General features: G+C 42.0%; 1 protein-coding gene across 1 annotated transcript in view; it reads left to right on the forward strand.

Annotated features, from left to right (window-relative positions):
- The window catches only part of srp68 (signal recognition particle 68), a 42,173-nt gene extending 23,954 nt beyond the window's left edge, over nt 1-18,219 (forward strand). The window contains exons 10-16 of the mRNA XM_078401135.1: nt 415-485; nt 2,974-3,127; nt 5,203-5,297; nt 9,010-9,139; nt 10,515-10,590; nt 12,960-13,012; nt 15,780-18,219. Of these exons, the coding sequence (XP_078257261.1) occupies nt 415-485; nt 2,974-3,127; nt 5,203-5,297; nt 9,010-9,139; nt 10,515-10,590; nt 12,960-13,012; nt 15,780-16,007 (807 nt within the window). The 3' untranslated portion in view covers nt 16,008-18,219. The remainder of the gene's footprint in view (nt 1-414; nt 486-2,973; nt 3,128-5,202; nt 5,298-9,009; nt 9,140-10,514; nt 10,591-12,959; nt 13,013-15,779) is intronic.
- The last annotated feature ends 2,748 nt before the right edge of the window (nt 18,220-20,967 follow it).

The raw sequence follows: 20,967 nt of genomic DNA on the forward strand, positions 1-20,967 counted from the left end.
TGAAGGGATTTCTGTCCCAAATAATGCATTTGTTTAGGCATTTGGCAAAAATAAAGTTCTGATGTATCTGGCAATAGAACATCCAACAATATCACACGTAAATAATGGACAATGGGAAGAAAAAGCTAAAAGGTGTATTCTTGTGTGTTTTTAAAAACAAAGACATGGTGCAAGAAAATGTAACTTTAATAAGGTTAGGACCAATTGAGTTTATTGGCAGATGTTACATAGATACCGTAGGCACATAATTAATAAATAAGAGGGCAATCTTCCTACAGAAGATTGTGGGGTGGGGGGCGGGGGCGGAAAATAAGTATCAATGATCTTGCCAGGAAAGATGCAAGAGATGTGAAAGAAGATGGTGCCGTATGCATGATTGTAGCATTGCTGGCTATTTTCTTGTGCTTCATTCAGACACAGAAGCAGCGGGAGCGATCTCTGGAGCTTGACCCAGGAAAGGTGTCTGGCCTACAATATCTCCACAGGTATGTATATCTTTGACTTGATGTGCTTTTTATTTTGAGCGCTGCTGAAGACTGCTCTGGTTTTAACAGCATGCAATTGAACTGCAGACACCAGGAAGGATATCGATGGCTGGTGCTGTATATTCATTGCTGATAGCAGCTATGGGATGATAGAGCTCATCTGTGTGAACGTGTATGTGAATGAGAGTAAAGTCTTTTTTACTTGACTCCTGCTATTCAGTAGTCTCTCAAAATCTGCTGGAGGCAATGTGCATTCCAGAAATGGACCATGCACAAATCTAAGTAAAGCCATGATTAGACCATTTGCTCCTTTGAGCCTGCTTTGCAAGGTGAGAACTATAACTAATTTGGCTGCTTCATACTCATAAAATCCCTCTGAGACTGAGCCTTGAAATAATGTTCCCATCTTCCTAGCGCAAACAGGTTATGTTGCCACCGAGAGCATCTCTCCCTGTGATGGATACGCTAGAAGTGGGCTAAGACTATATGGTAGCTTTTGTATAATGGCACCCCACATTTAAGAAAAATTGCATTCTGACATCTTTCACTCAGCGCTAGAGTGGAAACAAATTATCCTTAATCCTGAGGTTGTTGGAAAGAACTGCAGATGCTGGTTTAAATCAAAGGTAAACACAAAATGCTGGAGTAACTCAGCGGGACAGGCAGCATCTCTGGAGAAAAAGAATGGGTGACGTTTCGGGTCGAGACCCTTCGGTCTGAAGAAGAGTCTCGACCTGAAACGTCACCCATTCCTTTTCTCCAGGGATGTTGCCTGTCCCGCTGAGTTACTCCAGCATTTCGTGTCTACCTTAATCCTGAAGGATTGTCTGAGAAGGTAAAATGATCATTGCACCTATATCTATATCCCTGCACTTCCTCCTTCACCAACATTCAGGGACCCGAGCAGTCCTTCCAGGTGAGCAGATGTTCATGTGCACTGTGACGAACCTCATTTACAGGATCTGGTATTCCCGACGTGGTCTCCTGTACATCGGCACAGATAATTGTAGACTCGGTGACCATTTCACCAAACGCTCGGTCGGCTAAGGCCTGCAGGATCTCCCGCTTGCTATACATTTTAGCTCCTGTACCCATTCCTATACTGACCTTTCTGTCCTGGCCCCCTTCTGCATTCCTTCCTCTAGCTTAGTTTGGAACTCTTCAATCCTTTAGTGTCAGACCTGTCTTTTCATTTCTGTCCTTTGTCTGGCCAGCTGTCTATCAAATAATCCTCGTGACCTGTGTAGCCTGCTAGGCTTTATCCTGCCCCTCCTTTCTTAATGCAAGAAAAAAGGAGTCTGGAGAAGGGTCCCGACCCAAAAGGTTGCTTATCTGTGTTATGATGCTGCTTGACCTGCTGAACTGCTCCAGCACTGTCTTATCTCCAGCACTGTCTTATCCTTATCCTTGTCTTATCCTTATCCTTGTCTGCATATAATGGCACCTCTATTCCTAGTTTCTCATTGATATGAATATGGTATTCCAGGTCTCTTCCCATGTCTTTAGCAGGCAGGCATATAATCCATCTTCGTAAAAATATTCATTGATTTGACATCTGTAACCTCTGTAGCAAATTCCATATGTTCACCACCCTCGTTTCAATTAGATCCCTTCTCATTCTTAACCCAAGTGAATACAAAACCTAGTCAACCTAATTTCTCCTTGTATAGTAGGCCTTCCATCCCAGGAATCAGTTTGGTGAGTATTCAATACACTCCTATGGCAAGTACATCTTCTCTCAGTAAAGTGATCAAGACTCCACACAATGCATCAGGTGCAGTGGCACCAGAACCATGTATAGCTGCAGCAAGACATCTTAGCTCCTGTACTTAAATCTCTTGCTGTGAAAACCATGATATCATTTGCTGCCTTTGGTGCTTATGCCTGCACAATTTATGTCAGGGGTGCCGAAGTCTTGTAGACTCATAGAGTCAAAGTATTCCAAAATAAAATGACACAAAGTGTCTGAAGATCGGTTTCAACCAAAAATGTCACCTATCCACGTTCTGCAGGATACTGTCTGACCTGCTGAATTACTCCAGCATTTTGTGTCTTTCTTTGGTATAAACCAGCATCTCAGTTCCTTGTTTTTCCCAAATAATATTAGCAGGTTTTAGTCACCTGCAACTGGTGTATACGTTGGCTTCTTGCCTCAGCTCAATTTTCATTAATACTGTAATGCATAAGAAATACACTGTTGTCCATAGTGGTAAGAGATAGGAGGATGAAGAACAGGCTGCAGGCATAATTTTTCCGAAGATTCATATTCAATTTGTTAAGCTCGTGTGAGCATTATTGGAAACGGAATAGATTATTCAGCACCATAAGCCTATTTTAGTATTCGTGACGAATCTGAATTTTAACTACTTTTTTTGCATCTACCAATTGATTTTTTAAAAAGTTTTAAATACACTCTTCAGTAAAATAGTTTGAGTAAGGCTTTGTGTTCTCCATAGCTCAGTAGTCATTGTTGCTTGCATCCACACAGCTACCTTACGTACATTAAGCTTTCCACGGCAATAAAACGCAATGTCATCATGGCTGAAGCCTTGCAGAAGCAACTGAATGACCCAACACAAGATGATGGGAAACGTGTGTTGCGGCCACAAGACTTGATCCGACTTTATGACATTATCCTGCAGGTAAGGGTTGTGTTTATAAGCTGATACGTGGATCTGGGTACTTTGTGGAGTTAACTCTGATTCGGTTGCCCTTGAGCTAGTTAAAATATGCAATAAAATAAACAGAAAATGTTGGAAGCAGTCGGCTAACGTCTGTGGAAATAGACACTGGGTTAATATTTCAGATTGAAGGCACTTCATCAGAACTGGGAATGAAAGCAAATGTTTTAAATTGATAGCGGCCACAGATACAACCAAAGGATCTAATAGGATTAGGCCAGGTTTGCAACATCCCTTGGCAGAAGATGAGGTGCTGTTCCTCAAGCTTTGTTGGACCACAAACAGGTTAACATGGGATGAAGAATTAAAGTGGCAATCAATGAAGTTTAGGATTCCCTCTATGGTCCAACCATGGGTGCTTTACAAGGCAGTTGCCAATCTGTGTTTGGGTGATCTCAATCCCAATCCTATCAGTCTTGCCTCCTGAATTGTTATTGCAAAGTTTGAGGATCACTCCCACTGTTGGTCAGGCCTGTTGCAGCATAAGACTCTGGATTGAATTCTACAATTTCTGGTAACTTGCTTTTTCTGTTGTTTTGTGACTGGTAGTTTCTGGTGTTGGTCATCCTTGAGTAATATTAGCCCAGTTCAATTCTGTCTCCAGCACCACCTGACCTAATAGAACAACGCAGAACCGTATTTGGCCCAATTTGCTTATGTCGACCAAGATGCCCGATCTACTCTAATCCCACTAGCCCATATCCCTCTAAACCTTTGCTATTTGTGTACCTGTCCAAATATCCTGTGAGAAGGGTAAAATTGAGCTGCAATGAAGTATGGTTGTTAAACTTGCATTGTATGAAATAAGACAAAGCTGACTCCTGTGCACAAATACTTTAGCACACGTCCTGTTTCTCCTCTTTGATGGTCTAAATTCAACATTTCAGTCTTCTGTACATATAGGAATTTAGTTTAGCTTAGAGATATAGTGTGGAAACAGGCCCTTTGGCCCACCATGTCTGCACCAACCAGCGATCCCCGCACATCAACAATATCCTACACACACGATGGACAATTTACATTTATACCAATCCAATTTCCCTACATACCTGTACGTCTTTAGAATGTGGGAGGAAACCCTCAGGGTCACGGGGAGAACATACTAACTCTGAACTGACAGCACCCGTAGTAGGGATCGAACCCGGGTCTCCGGAGCTGTAAGGCAGCAACTCTACTGCTGTGCCGCCCCTATGACCAATAACAATGAGCGTTAGGCGATGCGTACATGTGAGTAGGTACCATAAGGCATTGTTGGGTATTGGTTGCCTTGGGTCATAGATGATAAGAGCAGAAATGATCCATTTGCCCCATCAAGTCTACTCCACCATTCAACCATGGCTGATCTATCTCTCCCTCCTAACCCCATTCTCCTGCCTTCTCCCCATGACCCATTACACCCATATTAATCAAAAATCTATCTATCTGCTTTAAAAATATCCATTGACTTGGCTTCCACAGCCTTCCGTGGCAATCACAGATTCAGCACCCTTTGACTAAAGACATTCCTTTTCATCTCCTTCCTAAAAGAACGTCCTTTAATTCTGAGGCTATGACCTCTAGTCCTGGATTCTCCCACTGGTGGAAACATCCTCTCCACATTCACTCTATCCAAACCTTTCACTATTTGGTACATTTCAATGAGGTCCCCCCCCCACCTCATTTTTCTAAACTCCAGCGAGTACAGGCCCGGTGCCGTCAAATGCTCATCGTAAGTTAACCCACTCATTCCGTGTAAACCTACTCTGGACTCTCTTCAAGTACAACACATCCTTCCTCATATAGTGCCCAAAATTGCTCTCGATACTCCAAATGCAGCCTGACCAGTGCCTTATGGAGCCTCAGCATTACATCCCTGTTTTTGTATTCTCGCCCTCTTAAAATAAATGCTAGCATTGCATTTGCCTTGTCTAATTATAACTAATAGCATTTCCAAATGTTTGCTCAACGGTATTGAAAGATTTTTGGAACCCATATGCTCTTGTGATGTATTTGATTCCTTCTACATCTTTTCCTAATATTACACTTTGTTTGTTTAGAATCTTTCAGAACTGCCACAACTATCAGGGCTGGAAGACGATAAAGATTTCCAGGCAGAGGTGGAGCTGAAGACTTCAGTTTACAAGGCATACAGGTAAGAATGGAGGAGGGGTGTGTTCTCTTCATGACTCTTCAATGAAACAACTGCTCCATTAATTTCTTAATCCCTGCCTTTGGGCAGTTCTCAATTTAGGTAGTATTCTACAGCCAATGAGCTGGAGAAATGAGAGATATCGGGTAACATTGCAGACTGACCACCATTCTGCGTGAAATGCAATACGCACCCACATTTAGTAAGTTAGATTAAATGTTTTTTTTCTGCAAGAGATGTAACCTCATGTGAGTCATAAGTGCCCTCTGGGAGAAAATGCAATCAAATGGGTGAGGTGTGAGGAAAGTATTTGTGTTGACAACCAGTAGCAGGGTGGTGGTAATGCTAATAAGCAAAAGCAGATGGGTGGTGTGTGTGAGCAGAACAGGGAATTTACATTTGGTGTTGCCACACCTGGATTCCATGATGCTAAGTTCTGGTCACAGTCCTTGGGTCTCATCAACCCACCGGTCGGTATCTGTTTTAGACTAGCCTGTGTCCTGAAAGAGACAGCACATCTGTCCTCTTCCTTACCTTGCAGATGGTCACCTGCCTGTTATCCTGAACGACTAGGATGAAAATGTATATATAATCCTGGAACCCTTTGAGTTCCTTTACATTGCACTGACTCCAGTTCTCCCTCAAGCTAGAAACACTGCACTTGAACTTGATCACTGCAAGACATAGTCTACCATTATGGTATCGGAATTACAATGAATAGGTCTCAATTGTCCATCTGTGTTAAGCAGCCTTGTGTTTCTTTAATATTCCCTTTCAGTTGCACAATTAAATGTTGTGCCTATTTTTTAATGCTTTTCTAGTTTGATCTGCATTTTACATGTTCTATTTCAATACAAATAAATTAATACTTGCTGCCTAATCAGTATTGAAGATACAGAGTGATGCTTTTATTCCCTTTATGTGACTTTTTCACATGAATGGTTGAAACGTGTCAAATGATTCCCTGGATATCAGTGGCACCCTGCTCTCTAATTAGTTTTTTTTAAAGATTTGTTCATGAGATGTGCATGGAATTGGCCTTAATTGCCCTTAAACCGAGGAGACTGTTAAGTGTCAATCACATTGATGCATCTCAAATCCAGTATCAGTCAGACCAGATAAGGAAAGCAGATTTTCATACCTGTAGGACATTAGAAAAACAGATGGGTTTTTATGGCAATCCAGTAGTTTCCTGATTACTTTCAAATTCCAGATTTGCTTATCACTTGAATTTATATTCTTCATCTGCCATGGTGAAATTACAACTCGAGTCCCTGGAACAATAATCCAGAACTTGTGCATCTACCCGATCTATTCCTCTCATGATTTTATACATCTCAATAAGATCATTCTATTATGATCTAATATATGCCTATAAAATCACCCCTCATATTTCTGTGCTCCAAGAAATAAAGTCCTAGCCTGCCCGACCTCTCCTTATTGGTCAGTCCTTGAAGTCCTGGCAATATCCTCGTAAGCAATGTCTGTATGTTAATTGTCTAACCCCAAAAAAGTTATTTGAGGTACATGGCTAGGACAGGTTGGTACATGGATAGGACAGGTTTGGAGGGATATGGACCAAACGTGGGCAGTTGGCACTAGTGTGGCTGGAACATTGTTGGCCGGTGTGGGCGGGTTTGCCTGAAGGGCCTATTCCACACTCTAATACTCTATGACTGATGCTGGGAACAATGACTACCCATTTTCATAGCGCAGAGTTAGGTAGCCATCTAGAGTGTCCAGTGCTGGGTAAGCTAACTTTTGGCCAATATTATATGGTTGCTTGTGTGTAATGGCCACACCACATTTTTTTTAGATCACACTCTGGCATCTTTCACTCAGCACTGGAGTGGAAGCAATCGGTCTCAATCCTGAGGGATTATTTGTGAAATTAAGATTATATGGTCACCCCAAATGGTTATGCCTGTCTAGAACAAAGGGTACCCCGTTGGTCCTACCTTGTGACAGCTGTCAGAGATGGACATTTACATCATCCACATCATTTGTGAATGTTCTCTACTCATGGGATTGTATGGGATAGATGACATGCATTATTTATTGTTTGTTGAGTAAATATACAGCTTTGTTTGATGTAAATGGTGCCCTGCCTTCAACTCATTCACATTAACAGAATAGCATTCCTTTAAATCGAGCCAATTTGAGTATGTTTGCCGACACACCTTGAATCCCATGTACCCTAATCAAAAGCATTGCTAAAGTCTATGTAAAACAACATCTACCACATTGGCTTCGTCAATTTTCTTAGTTGCCTCAAAAAACAATCAGAGTTTTGAGACAGAACTTCCCCTTCACTAAACCATGTTGCCTCCAAATCAGTCCCTGCTTTGTTTTTTCTCCAATACTCCAATACTTTCCTTACAATTGGACATGCAGTGAGTCTGCAAAAAGATCCCACCATTGGTCACATTCCCATCCTTTTCTTGGACACCGTTTCCTCCACAATTCCTTGGTTCACTCATCCCTTCCCACCCACACCACCCTCTCCCCGGATTCTTTGCCCTGCAACCGGAGGAGATGTAACCCCAGCTGCCCCTCCAAGTGAGATAGAGGTTCATGTGCATCTCCTCTAACCACCTCCTACATTTGGTGTTCCCAATGTGGTCTTTACATCAGCGAGACCAAGCATAGATTAGGCGAACATTTTGCCAAACACTTGTGCTTGGTCCGCCCAAGGAAGGCTGGATCTTCCTGTTGTTAATCATTTTAGCTCCCCTTCCCATTCTCATACCCACCTGTTTGTCCTGGACTGCCTCTCTTTCCAGAGTGAGGCCACACACAAACTGTAGGAACAGCACCTCGTATTACGCTTGGGTAGCTTACTCCCCAACAGTATAAGCATTGAATTCTCCAATTCCGGGTTACACCCTTCCTTCTTCTTTACCCCTTTCTTGTGCCCCCAACCCCCCCCCCCCCCCCCCCCGTGTGCACCCATTTCTCCACTATCCTGCCCCCTTCTCCCACAAACACTACCCACCTGACCAGTCCCCTTCCACCTAAATCCCTTTACATTGTATTCTTATCCTTACTTGACATCCTTTTATCTCCGTACGATACGTAGAACTTTATTTATCCTAGATGGGAAATTGATCTGCAAACAGTCATAAAACACAAAATACATGAAACTTGAAATTAAAGTGACGAGTGGAAAGGATTGGGATGTGCAAAGATTGGGGAGGGGGGGTCAGTCTACCTCACGACCAAAGGTGGAGGAGTTGTACAGTTTTACAGCCACAGGGAGGAAGGATCTTCTGTGGTGTTCTGTATTGTACCTTGGTGGAACCAGTCTGTTGCTCAAGGTACCCCCTCAGGTTGACCATTGTATCATGGAGGGGGTGAGCTGTATTGTCCAAGATGCTCCGCAGTTTGAGGAGCATCCTCCCCTCCAAGACCACCTCCCATGAATCCTCCTTTTCATCTCTATCCTTTGTCCACCCATCTGCTAATCAAAATCCCCATCACCTGTATCCACTTATTACTTGTAAGTGATAGTGGTAGGTGGATACAGTTGATGGGGCCTTGTCCTGCCCCCATCACTTTTTCAGCTTTCTAGAGATTCTTTCTACCAGAGATATCAAACTAACCACTGGTTAGTCTCCGGTGGTTTATTTTTTGCATTACCGAGCAGTTGCACGGCGTAATGTGACTTTGCAGGAAAGGTTCCTCAGCTTTTGCCTCAATGTCTTTTATTTTATAGGTGTTTTTTCATTGCTCAGTCCTATGTGCTGGTAAAGAAGTGGAGTGAAGCCCTGGTTCTATATGAGCGAGTCCTTAAATACACCAGTGAAGCACAGACCCAAACTGCAAAATTGACAAGTATTTTACAGGTACGGTATTGCCAAATCCATATTCTAATAAAAAATATTAATTTATGGGTGTTTTCAGGAAATAAACAGTATAAAAAGAAACGTGTGGTGCTTTGGTGCTGCTATCTTCTTACATTGGGTAATGGAATTCAAATGTGTCTCATGATTAATCAGTTGGGAAAGGCATAATTGGAGTTCTTGTAGACATACAGTACAAATATTTTCTCTTTGGGCCACAGAGTCTGAGCCAGCACTCAATTACATGTGGATTGGAACTAGAGCACACAGAGAAAACTTCCAAGTTGTTAGATGGAGAACATACAAACTCCATGCAGACAGTAACTGGGTCGGTCACATGTCACAGCAGGAGTTGTGAGGCAGCCATGTGTCTGTCTTCTATATATTTTCCCTGGACCTCAGCTTTGTCAATCAGACCAAGGAGGCACAGCGGGTAGAGTTGCTCCAATAGAGAGCGGTAGTTTTCTCCGGGAGCTCCCGTTGTCTCCCACACTCCAAAGACATACGGATTCATTGTCATGGTAAAATTATAAAATTGTCTCTAGTGTGTGTGTGTAGGATAATGCTAGTGTACCGGGATCGCTAGTCGGCGTGCACTTGGGAGGCCGAAGTGTCTGTATCTCTAAACTAAACAACGTGAGATATGTGGGGCAAATGGGAGGGGATGGCGCCTTGGGGAAAAAGGCACTTGTGAGAGCCAGCTGTTTCTGCCCTTCTCTCTGATTTTGCCTGTTGCATTGTACAAAAAAAAGATTTGAGATTGGCTACAAAACCTATTTATAAAGTAACTGGCTGTGAAACATTTCATTGCATCATATGGTGGAGAAAGTCCTCCCTGCAATGAATGCCAATCACATTTGGCTGTGCTGTGCCGTCACTGCATTGTCTGAACAGGCGACCAAGGTGCAGTTTCAAACTTCACCCAAAGACTGGCCACAAAGCAGTTTGTCGTGTTGGGTTAGATTTAAGATCTGTTTTTAATCACCCGTTTGAATGAGTCAACAACCTGAACTGGAACCAGGACAGTATTAAACTATCTTTTGGTTTTATCATTTTTTCTGTAAAGATTTTTATGATTGCATATACAGCTCCAGTTTTCAAGGCTTTTATAGCAATTTGCTGATTTTTTATTTTCCTTGTCTTAATGTAAATGCCAGACATAATAGTCTGAGTCAAGTGATACGGTACAACCTAGTTCAATCAGATACAAGAGTAATATTTATAAATTCCACTTCATAAAGCTGCATATAAAATGTACGGTATTTGTTTTGTCATTGGAATTGTGTTTGCAAGAACAATCATGGATAATTTGCATTTTTTTAAAATATATACAATTGTGGTCATTGGACTAGAATAATACTGTGCTCCATGTATGCAGGATCTTCCTGATGTGAAAGAACTAGCTGCCCGAGTTAATGCTGAGAAATACTCTGTCCAAGCAGCTGCTATTTTAGGTGAGTAGGTTAACTCTATTGAGTTGGCGCTTGGTTATGTATCATGAACATTTCATCCTGTTACATAGGAAGGAACCGCAGGTGCTGGTTTAAACCAACGATAGATACAAAAAGCTGGAGTAACTCAACGAGACCACCAACTCTTTTATCTTCTCCTGCCACCATGAGCAAAATGAACTCATTACTGATGCCATCCCTCTTCCTGACCAGTGTCTGAGGCTGAGACAGACTGCAGGGTTAACATACTATCTGTGCCAAAGTAAACATCTGACCCAATCAAGCTTTTTACCAAGATTCATCTGTTCCCAACATCACCATCAACCTTCCCAGCTCATGTGCAGTGGTGTTTATCTGTGGAACATTTTCTCTGCTGATGCTGACTAATTGGAGTACTTCCCGTCTCTATAAATATTCCCTGACTGAGAAATTTCTAGTTGCTCTTTATGGTTTCTGCCTCACTGCTGTCTATTTCCAGCTACCTTACAGATGCTGCCTGGCTTACTGAATGTTTCTGTTATTTCCTGTGTTTAATACTAATCATGCTTTTGCTATATTTATATTCGGGTGTTCATTACTCTGCTAGCTGGAACTTGCTGAAAAATGTGATGTCATCTACTTTAATAGAATAAAAGTAAAGCATTTTTTTTTGTGGTAAATCATGAAAGGTTACATAGTCAAGCAGCATGGAAACAGACCCTTTGGCCTGACATTTATTCCTCTCATATCATATCATATCATATATATACAGCCGGAAACAGGCCTTTTCGGCCCTCCAAGTCCGTGCCGCCCAGTGATCCCTGCACATTAACACTATCCTACACCCACTAGAGACAATTTTTCACATTTACCCAGCCAATTAACCTACATACCTGTACGTCTTTGGAGTGTGGGAGGAAACCGAAGATCTCGGAGAAAACCCACGCAGGTCACGGGGAGAACGTACAAACTCCTTACAGTGCAGCACCCGTAGTCAGGATCGAACCTGAGTCTCCGGCGCTGCATTCGCTGTAAAGCAGCAACTCTACCGAAGATCACCCTTCATCGACCTGTGTCCTTAGAAATAAAGTCTAACCTCTCCCTATAGCTCAGGCCCACCAGTCCTGATAACATCCTCGTAAATCTTCCCTGCATCCTTTCCAGCTTAACGTCTTTCCTATACCAGTGTCCAAAACTGAACACAATACTCTAAATGAGGCTTCATTGATGTCTTGTGCAACTGTAACATGGCCTCCCAACTTCTATACTCAATCCTCTGACTGATGAAGGTCAATGTGCCAAAAGCATTCTTGACCACCCTATCTACCTGTTACTCCACTTTCAAGGAACTATGTACCTGCATTCCTAGAACCCTCTGCTGTACAACACTCCCCAGAGCTCTGCCATTCACTCTGTAGGCAACTGCCCTGGTTTGTAACTCTGGGACTTGGACCCAAATTTCTAAAATTCCTTCCTTACATTTCCCTGGCTCTTTCAATATTTAACACTTCTTCAAGGTATCTCTCTAACCAAGACCTGCTCATCTCATGTATTCACTTGCCTTGCAATTTTTTTTTTCAATCTCTCGAGTGGAGACTGCAGATGGTGCAATTTTGAACCGGAAACTATGCTGGAGGAACTCACCCAGTCAGGCAGCATTAGTGGAGGGAAATGGACAGATGCCATTTCGGGTCAGGACCCTTCTTCGACTGTCCATTTTCTTCCACCTGCTGTCTGACCTGCTGAGTTCCTCCAGCACTTTATTTTTAGCTCAGGTTCTGTTGAAAAATCACTTCTATGAATCTTATTTACTATATTATAATTCACACAAAGGGTGGTGGGTGCATGGAACAAGCTGCCAGAGGAGGTAGTTGAGGCTGGGGCTATGCTGACGTTTAAGGAACAGTTAGACAGGTACATGGATAGGACAGGTTTGGAGGGATATGGACCAAACGCAGGCAGGTGGGACTAGTGCAGATGGGACATCTGGCCGGTGTGGGCAAGTTGGACCGAAGGCCCTGTTTCCACACTGTATCACTCTATAACTCGATCACCATATAAATGTTATTTTGTTATTTAACTTAATGCTTTAATCACTGTGATCAAGTTATTTGTAGAAAGTAACAGTAATGGAAAGTAATAGAATTTATAGCTTTATGTCATGAAATAAGTAATGGTGTCTTGGCTCTATATAATGAAGAATGTAATCTAATAGTGTTTGGAAGAATGACTATAATTTATTCTCTGCAACAGGGGGTAACAATTGTTATTATCTGTACCTATGACGTTTTGGGGAGAGTACTGGCAGGAATAATATTTGTGGCTAATGATTATGTAACTGTTTTATCAGACTATTGTGATGCTATATACTTGCCTTTCCCCATACCATCTAGACACTGAAGACGTTGGTGAGATGGTATCGCAGCTTCAGGTGAAAGGCGAGAAGGTAAGGGGTTCACAACCATTTCTGCGAGGTTTTTTCCCCTGAACTAGTAAGAAATGTTTTGAGATCAATAGAAGGCAATTGCTTCACTGATTTAAATCTAAATGTGTGGTTAGAAATTGAGCAAAATCAAATTTATCAGATTGAATTGATTATATTTAGCTGTATTTGGTGCATAATACTGTATGACACCAATTGAAGACTGATAAAAATCTATTGGGTCACAGGGTACTTGGTAGGTTTAAGGCACAAAGAACTGTGCATGCTGGTTTACCAAAAAGGATACAACATGCTGGAGTAGTCAGTGGGTTAGGCAGCATCTCTGGAGAACATAGATAGGTGATGTTTTGGGTTGAGACCATTCTTCAGACTGTAGGGGGGAGAAAGGAAGGTGGGGACGGGATAAAGCCCAGCAAGTGATAGGTGGAAATGGATTTGTTGGGCTGAAGGACTTGTTTCCATGCTATATGACTCTAGTCAAGGGGAGAAAGTGAGAAAAGAGACGGGGGCGAGACAAAGTCTGGCAAGTGGTAGATGGATACAGGTGGGAGGGGGAGGGGGAGGGTCAGCGTCGGCAGATGGTTGGACAACGGCCAGACATGAAAAGGCAAGCTGAGAGAAGATGCCAAAGGTGTGAAACGCGATGCCAGGAGAAGGAATATAGGTGGAAGGGAAGAAAAGTTACTTTCATGTGGAAAGGAATTGCAGGTGCAGGATAGACACAGAATACTGGAGTCTCTGGAGCAAAAGAATAGGTGATCTTTTGGATCGGAATCCTTCTTCAGAATCAAAGTAGATGGGGGGGGGGGGGGGGGAAATTAAGGTGGAGGTGAGAAAAAAAACTGAACATATCAGGTCCACCAATAAATTATATCAAATTAACCTTCTCCCTCTCAAAATGCAGATTAAAACTAATCATATTATGGTCACTAATATGACGTGGCTATTCCTCAAGATAAAGGAAAGTTATGATTAAATTGAGAGCTGTGCAGTCACAGTCCTTGAGGTCACAATCCCATGAGGTAACAAGGAAGCCTACATGAAGAGAAGCAGCCAAATTACCTGTTGACACTATCTTTAGTAAATGGGCTGTTTCATATTTACCTTCTGCCAGTCTTTACAAAAGGGAACCTGGTGCTGCCAATCTTTCCCCATATTCCTGCAATGTTTAGCAGATCATAAAAACCCACTTGGTATTTCCTCTTTTTCTTTCCATTCAGTTTTGGTCAATCTTTTGCTAACTATAGTATGTAATCTGTTGGAATCTGCTTTACATCATTATTGTATAAATTCTATGCCTTATACTGAACCCTGCATGTTTCATATTAGCTCTTTGATCGGGGATTTGTTTAGTTTAGAGGTACAGCATGGAAACGGGCTCTTCGGCTCACTGAGCCCAGGCAGTCCAACAATCACCCGTACACTAATTATATGGAATCCCAGTTTTGCATCCTGCATTCAAAGGCAATTTACAAAAGCCAATTAATGTACAAACTTGCACATCTTTGAAATTTGAGAAGAAACTGGAGCACATGGAGAAAACCCACGTGGTCACGGGAGAATGTACAAAATATGCAGTACCCGTAGTCATGATCGAAACAAGGTCCCTAGCGCTGTAAGGCCGCAACTCTACTGCTGCGCCACTGTGCTGCCCATTTCGGGTTGGACCTTTCTTCAGACAGATGGTAACGGACAAAACTGGAAGTGAGATGGAGGCAGGGTAAAGTCTAGCAAATGATAGCTGCTGAAGTCTATGATTAGAGCTTAAACAGCACAGTGTGTTAAGCACAGCACAGCAATTCTACAGCCTCGGTGCAGTCTTTTCCATCTGCATGTCTTGCCTGTCGATGACAGTTTCCACTGTATTTCTGATTTCCTCTCACATTTTAAAGTAACCGACAGGTTAATTGGCTCCTGTAATTTGCCTTGTATGGGGCAAGGGAGTCAAAACAGAGTTACAGGGCAACAGAAAGATGCGGAAATCTGATGGGGTTTGTTTTGGTTATTGGCATGAATCGAATGGGCTGATTAGCTGTATTCTGTATCATACTAAGTAAGTCTAGATGACAGTGCTGAATTCTAAGTTAGGTTTCTATTCCTGAGCAAAGCTGGAGAGAAAGTCCAAGGCTTCGTACCCATTTCCACTCCAATTGCTGCTTGATGACATTTGATGAGATCCAGATTGTGTTGCCTCCATGAACATTGTGATATCTCAAGAACGAAGAATTATTTTCATATTTCCCACAATATAAAAATAAACCATTAAGTCACTGCTGGCGCTCAGGATTTCCATTGATCTCATCCCTCCATTTACTTCCCTGTGACCTGTTTTCTCTCACCTTTACATACACTGCAACCACGCAAGGAATAATTTCACAATAAACCAATCAATCTATCAGCTTGCATCTCTTTGGTGTGGGTGAAACTGATGTGCCCAAGAGAACCCTTTGTGGTCACAAGGAGAACATGCAGACAACACCAGAGGCCAGGGTTGAATCTGGATTGCTGGAGCTGTGTGTAATTTATGTGCCTCTTAATCTGTATATTTTATACTTCTCTGCTTCAGGAAAGCATATACGTTAGGGGCATTTAAAATAAATTATTGTGCTTTTAGTTGCCACCCAAGTGATATTCTGGATAATTTGGTGTTGCCTTGGCAACACTGGATCTCGTTATTTCCATGACCAAGATGAAGCCTGCAATTTATTGATATCTGTGCTGATGGAGCTGCAATTGTAACTTTGTGATTTGCTTTTTTTTTTTTTTGCAGCCCCTCAGAGAATGTTTGGATGTATTCTGCATCGATCCCTCTCTGGTCACCAAACATGCCAACCTAGTGTGCTTCCCACCAGAGTTCCAGCCCATTCCCTGCAAACCCCTGTTCTTTGACCTGGCTCTGAACCATGCTGCATTCCCACCTTTAGAAGAGAAAGTGGAGCAGAAAGGGCGGGGAGGCCTCACAGGCTACATCAAAGGTTTCTTTGGCTTCCGTGGCTAAAGTTTGGATTGAACACCTGTTGAATGTCATTTGCTGCATCTTTCAAAGCAGTTTTAATGGTTCAAATGAAAACCGAAACAGAGAACACAAGAGGCTGAATTGAACGCTGGTGCTAACCTCAAGATCCGGGAATCAACCCTGTCTCATTATCTGCACCGCTGAATGGACCTTGTTCCTCAAACATGTGTATGTTATAGGGTCAATTACTGACAGAACAATCGTAAAAGTACAAATGTACAGGCTCTTCAAACTTTTTTAAAAATATGGCTCAATTGCTCAAATACGGTTTCAATTGCTGTTTTCTTCAATAATGCTTCACCAAACCAGCAAAGTCCAAAAACTTGTCTTATTCTTGCCTTTATCTGTCAACCCAATTGTGGGTGTTGGCTAGGACCAGTAGAATTTCAGGAATGCTACCATAAATTACAGCAGCCACATGATATTTGGTTGTTTGATTTCTTTAAAATTAGCTAATAAAAGAGTGATTTAGCACCAAAACACCCACATAAGTCAGGGAGACATTTTTTTAAATGTTGCTTTAGTTCTCTTCCTCCTCCTCCTCCTTTCCCTGTCCCAGTATCACCTTGCAAATTAATTTGTTGTTCCATAGATATTTTGACGCATCTTCTGCCTTTCAAAGTATATCGTTGTTCATTTACTCTGTTGCTGACTTTTTGTTGGTGTTTGTCTCCTGCTAAATTTCAAGAGTGAAGATTCTGGTTTGTATTGTCCATCCTTGTATAAGACTGGGGCCAGAACAGCTGTCCGAGTATTCTGTCATGTTGAGCAGGACCCAATGAAAAGAGTCACCGTAGAAATCTGTAACACACCATTGTGCGCCCACACCAATTCCTTGGTTAGCTGATCAGATACCAGCCTGCAAGCCCCAAATGTGTTGCTCTGTACTTGATCTTGCAGCTACTGTGTACATACGAACTGGGGGTTTAGTGTTTGCAAAAGTGAAGTTGTTCATTAATAACGCCAACACTCTAGTTTAACGTTATTGTGCAGTTCTTTAAATGGTTCATGATGTGACAGACCACTTGGGGAAACAACACAGAAAGCCAATTTAAGTCTTGGGTTAAGTTCAGTCAGCTGTGAGCTGGAATAATGCCATCTCAGCACTTCAAAGTAACTTGTGCCACTGAAGAGTTTGCTAACTATTTAATTTAATGAATTCCATTAAATTCTGGAAGCATACCAATGGTAAATAGTATTTTGTTTTTTTAAACTGTTAAACAAGGCAAAGAAACAAAACAAGTAGAAAAGATTGGTCTGTACTAATAATCCTCTGTCCAAATGAACTGGAATTAAAATATCCAAAGAGCGGAGCTGTTAAACCCTGGGCCATTCCCATTGTACTTTCACTAACCTTGGCTCGAGTTATTATCTTTGGTTTAAATTAGAAAATTCAAGTTTTGTTTTAAAAGCCCTGAAATAAACTCTTTACAAAAAAGTGAATGTTATGCTACTGTGTAAGAGATAAATATTGTCAGCCTTCTCACCAAGGGAATGATAGGCTTGACTATTAACTGACAGTCGTGTGCCAGGACATGGTGGTCATTAGGTATTGACCATAGAGTTTAAGCCTTCAATTGATTGCAGAACTCATGAATTCTGGACTTTTGTCAGTGTGTTTCCTTGAAGTTGGAATGTTACATCAGATTCTGTCAACGGAAAACATCATGAGCCTTATCCTTGAGGCATTGGACCTCAAGGATAATTGAGAGAAGCATTGGAGCTAAGGATTAACTAAAATTAGAAAATGCAGTGTTCATTGGATTGTAGATGACAGTCAGGTGGAATACAGATATTGTTATTCTGGATCGTGTTTGGCCTTGCTCTAGTGGAGAAGGCAAAGAATGGATGTTAGTATGGAAATGTTAAGGAGAATTGAAATGGATGCAACCGGGAACTTGAATTTTTTTTTTAGACACAAGGAGCCAGTTTACAAAAAAAACGACAGTGCTGGAGTAAGTTCAAGTTGAAAATTGAATTCTCTACATTTAAATAAGTAAAGGGCCTGTCCCACTTAGGTGATTTTAAGGCGACTGCCGGCGACTAGGCTGTCGCCGAACATTCACCGGGATGTCGCGGGCATGATGGTGAGGAGTCTTCCAAAGATCGGAGTGGATCTCGGCGCGTCGCCGAGAAATCAAATGGTTTGAAATCTCTCGGCGACAGCTGGCTTGTCGCCAAACATCGTAGCTTATTGCGGGCGCTGTCGCATGCTGTCCCCAGGTTTGATAGGTTCTCTTAGATGCATTTAGAAGCACATAATATTAAAATAAGTAAAGTCATTTCAAAATACCATAAAATACTTGTGTTTAACCAATTTATTTACCGTCGGGACATTTGACAAATAGATTGGAGGCGACAGTTTGATGGTCAGGTAAGGAATTTTCGTGATGTTTTTGGCCTCAGCCATTACATTTAAAGTGAGCTCCAAACCCAGATATGCAACCCAGAAACCAGATATATATCTCCTGTACATTTTCAAAGAATGCCCACACACTTTTCACAAAAATCCACTCAACCACTTTTAAATATTTTTTTTTAATACAGCTATTAGTAAACTTGAAGTAAATCGAGTTTATTCCTTGTTACAGTGAAGCTTGGTTTTTAAGTAACAAGGTGTTATAGTTCAAAACTCTCAAGTACTTACCGACTTGTCAGTGATTTCAGCGAAAACTAGTACGCTCGAGAAGCATTGACAGCGTGGGAATTTTTGCGATGTTTCAGAAGACGCTGGAATCTCGACCTGACTCGGCATTATCGGGGTCATTGTCGCCGGGTAAAAGAAAAGTTTGGCGATCTGCTACGACTTTGACAGTCGCCGGCAGTCGCCAAAAAAATCGCCTAAGTGGGACAGGCCCATTACCCACAAAAAATAATACCCCACCCCATAAATTCCCTGTACTCCACTCCATCCAGTCTCACCCATTTTAACCCTCCAACCTATATTCCTTCTGCCAGCTTCACATGTCACACCTTCTATCTATATCTCAAATCTTTTGTCTTTTCATTCTGCCCTTTGTCCAACCATCTGCTTTTCAAAAATTCCTACACCTCTACTTGTCACTCACCACCACACACCCCCATCTACCACCACAATTAGTCTGAAGAAAACATCGCTTATCCATGTTCTCTAGGGATTCTGCCTGACCCGCTGTGGTACTCCACCGCTTTGTGTCTTTACTTGCTAATAATAATTGTCTGGTGGTTCCTGTTTAGAAGGTGCTGGTGCCGTCTCCTGGCCATCAGTGATCATTCTTCAGTGGGAACCAGGTGTTCCCCTCTGGCCCAAGATGGGAGGGCTACTTGCCTTCTCAGCATCCAGGCAATGGCAGCAGGCATACCCCAATACTGGGTCTGAGAAAATCATCCAGAGGCAACATGTATCCTTTGATATGAAGTTTGTAACCTAATATAAGGACCATCATGGAGAAATACCAACATTATCAGACCAGAGTCTTGGCAACTCTGACTGCCATAGAAAATGTCACTGAGTGAAATACGCTGGCCAGTAGACATTGAGTTCAACGAACACTAAGTTGGGAGCACCTTCATGGAAAGGACTTTAGGCACAAGCTGCTTCTGGCATCTTACCAACTTCCCCAGTGAATATCTCATTAGCAAGGGATTGTGAAATGCAATGAACTGTGAACTGACTTTATGCTACTGTTAGTAAAGTCATGTCATTATCATGATGTTAGTTGAACAACCTTAATGTAATTGTAGTCGTAGAGTAGGAGGGCAGGAGAAATCACAGAGGGGGAGACCCTCTGAAGAAGGGTCTCGACCCGAAACGTCACCCATTCCTTCTCTCCCGAGATGCTGCCTGACCTGCTGAGTTACTCCAGCATTTTGTGAATATATACCTTCGATTTGCACCAGCATCTGCAGTTATCTTCTTATACTACTTAATGTAATTGTAGCTGAGCTCATTTTAAAGATCTTAGGTATATCTTCTTATACTACTTAATGTAATTGTAGCTGAGCTCATTTTAAAGATCTTAGGTATATCCACTGAATTACAAAATATTTGTTGGAGCTCCCTTCTAAAGCTGCTTGACTTTTGGGGTGGGCTGGGTGGTTTCTTTTGCGGGCTACGATACCAAATGTTGCGTAAGCTATTCTTGAACCGCACCCACTCTGGGTGTTTAAATGCAGGAATGCTGACAGGAATGTCGCACACTACTTTCTCCTGATACCTGAACAGATCGACATCTGCTATGCTCGCCTATTTGTACAGACCCTTGTGTGAACGAACTGTGGTTCACTGGTGGCTCCCGTTTTGAAGACCATCTTGGTGACTTCCACAAAGTCCAATCTGACCCTCCAACTTGGCAGAGACTGAATTGCCAAGGGTGCGGCTTTTGAATGAGATGTTAATCTGATGTATCATCTGTCCCTTGGATGTGAAAGGGACCGTGGATTTAAACGTTACAGAACTGAGGGATTCCTTTGGTGCTCTGATCAATATGTATCCCTTTACCACCAACTACTAGAAAATGGATAATGGGTCAGGATGCCCACCCAGATATAGAGGCTAAATGAACTGACCTTCCAGACCAAAGAAGGTTCCCAGAGATGTGTAAACCTCAAGTACTGTAGAATTGAGGCCCCACTCCAGGAATACACTGAAGATTGTTGGTCTTTGCTGGCTACTGGCAAATTGCCTTTGACGTTTTTTTTAACATCTCAGATTCATTTCAAATCAGGACAAGTATTTTTGAATAACTAAATTATATTAAAAATTAAAGACACCTTTTATGTACCAGGAAAAAAATATATATATTGAACTGAAGGAAGTATTTAATTCAATGTAAAATAAAAACAATGTGCTGCCAATGCTTGGTACGTCAGATGGCATATGTGGGAAGAGAAATAGTTAACATTTCAGCTGTGAAATCCTTTATCAAAACTCTTTGCAAGAAGTTTTGTGGGTAAAACTGAT

The sequence above is a fragment of the Rhinoraja longicauda genome, chromosome 6 (genome assembly GCF_053455715.1).
Source record: "Rhinoraja longicauda isolate Sanriku21f chromosome 6, sRhiLon1.1, whole genome shotgun sequence".
NCBI lineage: Eukaryota > Metazoa > Chordata > Chondrichthyes > Rajiformes > Arhynchobatidae > Rhinoraja > Rhinoraja longicauda.